Source organism: Fukomys damarensis, unplaced genomic scaffold (assembly GCF_012274545.1).
Source record: "Fukomys damarensis isolate Sample0158 unplaced genomic scaffold, DMR_v1.0_HiC HiC_scaffold_6, whole genome shotgun sequence".
In the NCBI taxonomy this organism is placed as follows: Eukaryota; Metazoa; Chordata; class Mammalia; order Rodentia; family Bathyergidae; genus Fukomys; species Fukomys damarensis.
The window spans coordinates 19,935,165-19,945,733 of record NW_022900918.1 but is presented as its reverse complement, the minus strand read 5'-3'; the positions used below and the strand labels follow the sequence as shown (position 1 = coordinate 19,945,733).

Sequence of the window (10,569 nt, the reverse complement as noted above, 5' to 3'; positions counted from 1 at the left end):
TCTGGGGGAAGAGGAGCTGCTGGCTACCTGCAGATAACCACAGCGCAGAGCTTTAGAGACCTAGATTCCTATCCCTTCTCTCAATATGCAACTGGTTATTTACGAGTACGCTTTTAAAATTCATCCGATCTAAGGTGGAAACTTTGTATGTGTGTGTGTCGTGTGTGTGTGTGCGCGCGCAAGAGCAAGTGTGTAAGTGTGTATGGCTGTGCGCTAGCCTGCCTGCCTGTGGGTAAGGAGCACACTCCATTTGACATCTTTACCCCCTTCCTCCTTTTCCCGATCTCAGTGAAAGCTTTTGGGTTTGCAATAGAATACGTAAGCTTTCATTGTGTTTTCATCCTGCAGACTTAAATAACACTCAAGAAATATTATCAGAGGAACCTAGCTCTCTTTGACCAAATTGGCAAAAATTCTGTAACAAGTTTTCAAAAGAGAAGTATGTTTCTAAATGATATATCTTGAAACAAATATTCCGTACCCAATTACGATATTATGTAATATATATGTTCCGAATAGCCACTTTCAACATGCCCCCCCCAAAGGCTTCAAAGACATCAAATGGCATAAAACGCTGTACCGCAGAGAAAGCAGAAATGCATTTAAAGCACCGACGAAAATGGCGTGCGGTATAATTACCTCAAATTGCTGTTCGCTTGACACCCTGACACTAATTTTATACAAGCCATTGGGAAATAAATGTTTTAAAAGCACTGTTTCCCCGAACGCCTGAGTAGCGGGGGTTCTGAGGTCGTTAAGGAAAGGAAAGGGTAAAGTTTCCAGCCCTCAAGAAGAATTAATCCATTTAAAATAAGCATCTATGTAGATCGACAGCCTTTAATGCCCACATTTTTAACGCTTGCCCTATACGTAGATTGATTTTTTTTTCTTCAGCATTCCCTCACCAGATGGATTTTTGCTACTGCAGATCAGCAGAGGGTGTCAGATCTTTCAGAGTGCACCAGGCTGGAACGAGCCGAGCTTCTTAGCAACACCCCCCCTTCTCGCGCTCTCTCCCTCCCTCAGACAACTCGCCCCCTCCCCCCTCCACGTAATTCCGAAAGAGCAGAAGAAAGAGAAGGAGAACAAGAAAAGAAGAGCTAGTAAGCCAGAGCGGGAGCACAGCAAAGAGGCTGAAGAGGACCGAAGGCGAGGAAAGGAAAGGATGGACAGCCACAAAACGCAGCGATTGCGGAAATTTTCCAGCGCCATTGGTTGGGCAGCGTGAGTCCTTCGATCGGGCGTGATTTCAGCACCGGGGGACTGGACAGCACCCGGGGGGCACTTCTGGGCTACCCGCAACCACAGCGAGAACTCCACCAGCTGCTTCAACCACAGAAGTCGCCGAAAACCCTGCTTTGTATCATAGAGGCAAGGTCAGTCCGACGCACAGCCATGCACGGGCAGTGCGCCTGTACTACGCTGCAAACCTGCTTGTTTCTCTAACATGCACTTGCTTGTAATTACTAGCATTGTTCCCTTCCTGTTTAGTGAGGACCACTAGACGAGATTTTGTAAGGGTGTATTTTTAAATTTATAAGTGTATATTTAACTTCTTTGGGTTATTTTTTGAGGGTTGAGTTAATGAAAGAAGGCTGAAACACATTTTGTTGGACTGAAAACTTTTAATCTGTTAGATCTATTAAACTCTAACCACCTTTTTTTTTTTTTTTTTTTTTTTTTTTTTTTTTTTGCTTGCCTTGCACTACGTGCTTGGATAGTTTGTGGATATAATTATTGACTGGAGTCTGGGCCATTGCAGTGCGGGGGGGGTTAGGGAGGAAGGAATCCACCCCCACCCCCCCAAACCCTTTTCTTCTCCTTCCCTGGGTTCGGACATTGGAGCACTAAATGAACTTGAATTGTGTCTGTGGCGAGCAGGATGGTTGCTGTTACTTTGTGATGAGATCGGGGATGAATTGCTCGCTTTAAAAATGCTGCTTTGGATTCTGTTGCTGGAGACGTCTCTTTGTTTTGCCGCTGGAAACGTTACAGGGGACGTTTGCAAAGAGAAGATCTGTTCCTGCAATGAGATAGAAGGGGACCTACACGTAGACTGTGAAAAAAAGGGCTTTACAAGTCTGCAGCGTTTCACCGCCCCGACTTCTCAGTTTTACCATTTATTTCTGCATGGCAATTCTCTCACTCGACTTTTCCCTAATGAGTTCGCTAACTTTTATAATGCGGTTAGTTTGCATATGGAAAACAATGGCTTGCATGAAATCGTCCCGGGGGCTTTTCTGGGGCTGCAGCTGGTGAAACGGCTGCACATCAACAACAACAAGATCAAGTCTTTTCGAAAGCAGACTTTTTTGGGGCTGGACGATCTGGAATACCTCCAGGCTGATTTCAATTTATTACGGGACATAGACCCGGGGGCCTTCCAGGACTTGAACAAGCTGGAGGTACTCATTTTAAACGACAATCTCATCAGCACCCTACCTGCCAATGTGTTCCAGTATGTGCCCATCACCCACCTCGACCTCCGGGGAAACAGGCTGAAAACGCTGCCCTACGAGGAGGTGTTGGAGCAAATCCCTGGCATTGCCGAGATCCTGCTAGAGGATAACCCTTGGGACTGCACCTGTGATCTGCTCTCCCTGAAAGAATGGCTGGAAAACATTCCTAAAAATGCCCTGATCGGCCGAGTGGTCTGCGAAGCCCCCACCAGACTGCAGGGCAAAGATCTTAATGAAACCACAGAACAGGACTTGTGTCCTTTGAAAAACCGGGTGGATTCTAGTCTCCCGGCGCCCCCTGCCCAAGAAGAGACCTTCGCTCCTGGCCCCCTGCCAACTCCTTTCAAGACAAATGGGCAAGAGGACCATGCTACCCCAGGGTCTGCTCCAAACGGAGGTACAAAGATCCCAGGCAACTGGCAGATCAAAATCAGACCCACGGCAGCGGTAGCGACGGGTAGCGCCAGAAACAAACCCCCAATCAATGGCTTGCCCTGCCCTGGGGGCTGCAGCTGCGATCACATCCCAGGGTCAGGTTTAAAGATGAACTGCAACAACCGGAACGTGAGCAGTTTGGCTGATTTGAAGCCCAAGCTGTCCAATGTGCAGGAGCTTTTCCTGCGAGATAACAAGATCCATAGCATTCGAAAATCGCACTTTGTGGATTACAAGAACCTCATTTTGTTGGATCTGGGCAACAATAACATCGCCGCCGTGGAAAATAACACTTTCAAGAACCTACTGGACCTCAGGTGGCTGTATATGGATAGCAACTATCTGGACACACTGTCCCGGGAGAAATTTGCTGGGCTGCAGAACCTAGAGTACCTGAATGTGGAGTACAACGCGATCCAGCTGATACTCCCCGGCACGTTCAATGCCATGCCCAAGCTGAGGATCCTCATCCTCAACAACAACTTGCTGAGGTCCCTGCCCGTGGACGTTTTCTCGGGGGTCTCGCTTTCTAAGCTCAGCTTGCACAACAATTACTTCATGTACCTCCCGGTGGCAGGCGTGCTGGACCAGTTAACCTCCATCATCCAGATAGACCTCCACGGGAACCCCTGGGAATGCTCCTGCACCATTGTGCCTTTCAAGCAATGGGCAGAACGCCTGGGTTCCGAAGTACTGATGAGCGACCTCAAGTGCGAGACGCCGGTGAACTTCTTCAGGAAGGATTTCATGCTCCTCTCCAATGACGAGATCTGCCCCCAGCTGTACGCCAGGATCTCGCCTACGTTAACTTCTCACAGTAAAAACAGCACCGGGTTGGCGGAGACCGGGACGCATTCCAACTCCTACCTAGACACCAGCAGGGTGTCCATCTCCGTGTTGGTCCCGGGACTGCTGCTGGTGTTTGTCACCTCCGCCTTCACGGTTGTGGGCATGCTCGTGTTTATCCTGAGGAACCGAAAGCGGTCCAAGAGGAGGGACGCCAACTCCTCGGCGTCCGAAATTAATTCCCTACAGACAGTCTGTGACTCTTCCTACTGGCACAATGGGCCTTACAACACAGACGGGGCCCACAGAGTGTACGACTGTGGCTCTCACTCCCTCTCAGACTAAGTCGCCAGCTTTGAAAAGGGCGGGGGGCGGGGGAGGAAGACGATGCAACCTCCCCTCCCCAGCACCCAGGGGCTGCAGGAGCGCTGACCCAAATCTGAACGTGCCCCGAGTCTGGATGGACATAAGCAAATGAATAACTGAACTCACGCAACCGAGAGGGGCTGACCCCTTCGCTGTCTTCAAACAAAGAGCAGACTGAGGCAGCTGCGAGAGCGCAACTTGCTTGCGCGTGGCTCAGCTCTTTTGGACTGAAAGCCCAGCATGGGCCAGTCCAGAGGAATCCACAGTGCTCTAACTGGGGCGGAAGTACCTGTGGGCTTGGCCCCCGCGGTTCTATACATATATACATATATCCACATCTATATAGAGAGATAGATATCTATTTTTCCCCTGTGGAGAGCCGGGTGATGGCTCCCTGTCAGCTGCGCAGGGATGGGCAGTTGCACGAAGGCATGAATGTATTGTAAATAAGTAACTTTGACTTCTGACGAAAAAAAACAGAAACAAAAAGTGCTGCATGGCTCGCATGGAACCCACGCGCTCCAGGGACTCTGCCCGCCCCTCCCCCTCCGCGCCTGGAGATGGCGTCTCCTCCACACCCTCTTACCTGATAAGTCACATCGTATCAAACTTTCTATAAACACAATGCAGTATAATCAGAAAGTGCCATTCCGCCATTATTTGTGATTGTTAGGCAGTTCAGAGCGTATGTTTACTGTGAAAACAAAATGTAAAGGTTTTATTTAAGACATTTGCATGGCTAGTCATCAGTCCATTTTATGAGTTAACAATGTACCTTGTTGAGGGAAGTTTTTAGGGGTTGTTTTTGGTTCTTTTATTTTGATGGTGGTGGTTTATTTTATTTTATTTTGAGGGGGATATTTTTCTATATATATCCAATATTGCCTTCCATCTGAATGTAAAATAAGTACCCATGATTTCTATTATAGTACCAGTGTAATTATTTAAAAAAAAAAGATTTTGAGGCAGTTAAGCATGACCAATTAATGTCATTCTAGTGCTTAGGCTGCGATCCTATGGTAGCAATTCTGTGCTGGTATAAATCTTACTTATAAAGTAGGAAAAAAGAACCGAGGAAGCACGTGAAACTTACTAATTCTATTCGAGGATTTTATAATGGCATATTTTTTCAGTATTAAAGTGAAGATGTTTTCAAATCTGGGTCCTTACATTTTTCCAGCTTCATTTTTGCAACTAGTACATTTGACGTGTGGTGAGAGGGATGGTGGGGGGGTCGGTTGGGGGTGGATCTCTTCTGGAGCTACATTAAGGTTCTTTCTAATCGCCTTAGTCTTTCACCTTTTTCTTAGCTCCTCTTCCCTCAGCCCCTCAACCCTGCTTAGACTTCACAGGCTTTCCCCAGTCCTTAAAGTGGGGTCTTCCCCATCCTCCTCCTCTCCTTTTCTCCCCTCTTCCAATGCTGCAGTGAATCCCTCTTATTAATACTGGAAATCCCTCACTGCTGCTTTTGTTGGTGCTGCCCACACTGCAGATATATTAAGGATGTTAGAAGAGATTTGATTTAATTGACTTTGCCTGGATCGGTCTCATTAAACAGAGTGGAGATTTCATTGGTCAGCACTCCTCGATGAAAGACAACCCTAATGACGGGCATTTGAGATGCTGCTGGCATTTTGAATTCAACATCTGCTGAAAACGGTAAAACTAATTAGTGCCCACCCACCCTTCCCGCCCCAGCAACTGCATATTGAAATTTGCTAAAGCACTTATTTTTATGGAAATCAATCATTATCCTAAAGAAGTGTTTCTCTCCCATCATCCGGATTTCTGGTTGTATCCCAGTAATTAACAAGAAAAGCATTGAATTATTTGGGTTTTATGAACCACTGTAGTACTGGCCTCAATCATAATCCTCTGAGATTTCTAAGCAAGTCTATTTTTACCAGCAGTTAGGCTATGAAATCACGTGTGTGGAAGGGGTCTGCATTTCACCACATATCCAACTTGAGAAGTATGTCAAAAGACTGCAGGATACTGATACACACAGACACAGAAACACACATGCGCGCGTGAAAGCACACACACACACACACACACACACATACATACATACATACATGCAAACACAGGGGAATTATAAATGCGATAATGAAAGACCTTGGAGCAGTTTTAAGTAGATTTGTCATCTAGAACCTATATTTTAAAAGGAGCAATTTCCCAGAACATTAACGTTCTGGAATGTGTATTATTTATTTTAACACTTTTTAAATAAAATCTTTATTATAAACCATGACAATTTCTAAAGCCATTCATCATTTTCTCTTTTGATTATTTTGTTCTGGACTGCATTTCTTGTTGGTAAAAATATAACCTAGCTTGCTATGATAAGTATCATCAATTTTTAAAAATATATTTCATATGTAACGTTTAATTTTATTGGAAGATCAATTGGGTTTCTGGGAGATAGAAAAATTGGGGAAGCAAAAGAATCATACACTCAATAATATTATAACTTTAAGAAGAACAAAAGATGACAGATACAGAGACACAGCATTTGTTGGAAGGTGACCATTGGTGAAAGATACTTAGTGAGGCATGGTAGTTAAGTTTTAAAAGTAATACATGATTAGCCTCCACGAGGAAACTGGATCCTCTGATAGAAGAGTTACACAGGGGGAATAACTTTCTTCATCAACTTAAAAAAGAAATTACTGTCTAGCAAACAAGACCAAGACCAAGGGGTTAATTTATTTTAAGATAGTAGCTTCTGTGGTTTTTCAATAATCACTGTGTATGAGGCATGTGCTAAACACTTTACGTACTTGTTTACAACTGCAGGGTAATTTACTAAGATATGATTTCCACTATGCAGATGTGAAAATTGAGGCTGAAGGAGCATGTTCAGTAACTCATATCTTACATGGTAAATAGAGAAGTGGCATTTAAATCTAATCTCTTCATAATTCAAAAACACTCTTACATGGAGTAGCTATGCATCAATATCTCAAAGAAGACTATTGTGAAAAAAACCAAAGGTATAAAAATACTACTGTATATACCAAATTAGGAACTTAGACTGTATGTTCTCAGCCAAGTAAGAGTTGGTTGTTTTTTATAGTTACTGTATGTCTTACCACAAAAGAAACTTGTTCTTAATTCAGTGGTGTTAACTTTAGTGTGTTGAGTGTAAAACAAAGCACATATAAAAATTGATGAATATACTTTGAAATCATTAGTCATTCATTTCCTATATTTAAATCATTATCTCCGAATAATCTATATATTGATTCTAAAAAAAATGACAATTAGACTACTTTAATAAATAATAAATGTTAAAAACTCATGTAGGAATTATATTCAATGACTTAATACAAAAAGTATATATTATTTACACCTAAATAATAGGTCTCATTCATTTTGGTAACCCATCTCTGTCACACACACACACACACACACACACACACACACACACACACACACACATTTGACAGACAAAAGTTTTATTAACTTTAATATAAATGTTTAGTGTACAAGAAAAAAGTGGATATGATCTCACCATATATTCTCACTCAGAAATACTTAGTAACATTTTTGTTCTACCTTTATATAAAATGCATTGCATTTGTTATGTGCATTAGTTAAGACATCTTGTTTCTAGTTAAATCATTTCTAAATTCATCAAAAAAATGACAAAGGGGTTTTTAGTTGTACTTAAAAGTTGTAGAAACTGAAGTAAGATATGTGTTCAGTTACATTATTTTAAAGAAAGCAGTATCTTCTACAGATACTAATATAACTAACAGCATTCTAGAACTTTTGTTGCTGTAAAAATATGTTGCTTAATTGTCCTTCCGTATTTTCCCAAGAAAAACAGGATTTATTGACCTAACATTAACACAGCAAATCCTATTTAAACAGTATTTATATTTGATTAATTAGTCTTCTCAGATATTTTAATGTGTTAAATTACATTGGTGATTCCAAAGACAGTTTGTTACCTTTGCTTATTCAGTGTTTAGTGTTATTTTCTAGGTACACAATGATGGATGATATAGGAGCATGTGTTTGTGTTGGTAGAACATAAAATACAGTGGTTTTTAATTTAGCATTCCTCCACTTAATTTATAAACATTACTTTATATTTGCATGTTTATTTGAAGGAAATGGAAATATGAAACATGCTAAAGATTTAATTTTAGCATGTATTAGATATTTTTCTCTTATTGAATCTTCAAAATGCAAATTTTAATTTGAATGAATTATTGATATTACCCAAGAAATAGTAAAGCATATTCATTTTTAAAGCTATATTACTTACTACAATGTATCCCAGAACTAAAAGCAAGAAAGCTTAATTAAATACATTTTATGTAATTCCCTGGAAGTTGCTTTCATCTTCAGTGTTGTTGAAAGGTTATTTTTAAAAATTGCATTCAGAATGTGAAGAACTTTCTTCCTGGTGTTGCAATTATCATTCAATAATTCCATTAAAGTGCTTACTATAAACAGACATTTGAAAAATAAAACTAAATTGACTATACTATAACCTAGCAAAATCTGAATCACTTTCAGAAAAATATTGAAATTTTAACAACAGACTAAATATTTAAAAATTGCAATTTAAGAATAAAACAGACCACTGAAAAAATCATCTCAGATATTCTTTAAATCTTTAAAGCCCACTGTGACCCTTTCACCTCAATTGTCTGGCAATTTCAGGATATTAACTTTTATCTTAATTGTCCAATTATTTAGTGTTTTGCCATTTATTTTCTAAATACACAATATATGACACTATTGAAATATAATATTTTGTACTTGAACTCTGTGTAAATCTTACTGGAGAACTATTAGTGAAAGAATTTTTGAAAGTCTTAGACCTACATACTCCAGTAGCAACATTAACTTGGCATCTACTTCATAAAAACTACAATTCTTCTTTACTATCTTGGAGTTTTGGTTGCAGGTCTTCCCCACAAAAACTAATAGCTATACATGCTCAAGTCTCTTATTAAAAAATGCTACAGTATTTGCATATAGTAATCTATTTATATCCTCCCATACAGTGATATCTTTATTATTTTCAATACCAAATATAATTTAACTGCTATGTAAATAGTTGTCATACTATATTGTTTAGGATACTATGATAAGCAAAAGAGGTCTGTATATGTTGAGAAGAGATGAACTTCTTTTTTAATACTGTCTTGGACTGTTCATGGCCTTGAACTCCTGAGCTCTAGTTGTCCTCTTGCACCAGCCTCTCCAGTTGCTGAGAATTCAAGCCTTCATTACCAGGGCTGGACAGATGCAGATTTAAATACATTCAGTCTATGAGTAGCTAGACCTATCAGTGTGAAACCTGTATATACCTAGGTCTAATTGGATTTTAGAAAGTTTCTTGGGAAAGGAAAATTAGGCAGTTCTAACTAATATCAAGGAATCTATTACCTATGAAGATGAGATACGCATGTATTTGTAGTCATAGAAGAATAATACATTATTGGCAGTGCTTAAAGTACACTAATAAAACATCGTGTGTTTCTTTTAAATAATTTAGGCTTATGACTATTTGGAAAAGTGAAGCCATATAAAGTTTATCAGCAATTATGCAAAAAGTTCAAAATCTTGAAACACTGTCTTAAATGTAAGAGGTAGTTTAAATAACTTGCTGGCTATTTTTAAAATTTTCTGTTTCTTTAAATGAAAATATTAGCTGATATCTGCTAAGGTGTATTTTTAACTACTCATTCTAAAAAGAAACAAACTAGCTGTTATTTTAAGAAGTGAATGACAGAATTTTTCATTTTCAGTCATTTAAGAAATCAAATATTAGTTTAGAAAAGTTAATAAACTATTTTATGATATAAGTTTACAAATGATTGTCATTGTATTTAATACAATAAATATAATTTTATACATTTATTATAAGCTAAAAAAATTCTCCCACAGTAAAACTTAAATGTTTATTTACTTAGTAACATCCACATGCTTAAGTCCAAAGGTTTAATCAGAGAGTAGTAAGCAAAGTCATGCATTTACTGACTCCTGTGTCTTATTTTCTTTGCTTGTAACTCCATTTCTTTTCTTGGCAGAAAATACAGGAAGAAAATACGCATGGCTGCAATATATCCATAAAAATGTCAATATAGAGTGAGAAATGGAAGTGCCTCAAATACAAATGATAAATAACCACACTTTAGCATTATCCAAGAAGTAGTCACTGCCTCCCAGAAAAGGGGATAAGAGGAAAAGGGCTCCTATTATCATAAACAAAAAAGGCTCTGTCCAGATTCTGGGACATTTATTGTGCTCTTTTCCTTTTCACATTGGTATCCCATTTCACATTTCCAAAACGTTTATGAAATGAGAAAAGAATGCACGTCTTTATGATAGTAATGTGGTTTGAGTAATATTCAGTGAGCACACATAGACCTTATTACCACTTCCATAAAATAATAGGATTACAAATTAATAAAGGAAATTCAATGATACCGTCACCTACATGTCATTTTAATCTATATGGTTGTCCAGGTATTTTTATTTATTAAAATATATGATT

At 39.7% G+C, this 10,569-nt stretch overlaps 1 protein-coding gene across 1 annotated transcript; it reads left to right on the top strand.

The window, feature by feature from the left end:
* The first annotated feature begins 836 nt into the window (after window positions 1–836).
* On the top strand, window positions 837–6,247 carry Slitrk1 (SLIT and NTRK like family member 1). Its single transcript, XM_010622392.2, has 2 exons — window positions 837–1,376; window positions 1,882–6,247. Exon 2 carries the CDS (start codon window positions 1,935–1,937, stop codon window positions 4,023–4,025), a length of 2,091 nt encoding a protein of 696 aa, XP_010620694.1. The 5' UTR covers window positions 837–1,376; window positions 1,882–1,934; the 3' UTR covers window positions 4,026–6,247.
* The last annotated feature ends 4,322 nt before the right edge of the window (window positions 6,248–10,569 follow it).

Bases quoted from the DNA above. Each gene is read 5' to 3' on its own strand.
- Slitrk1 (XM_010622392.2), top strand. From the start codon at position 1,935: ATGCTGCTTTGGATTCTGTTGCTGGAGACGTCTCTTTGTTTTGCCGCT.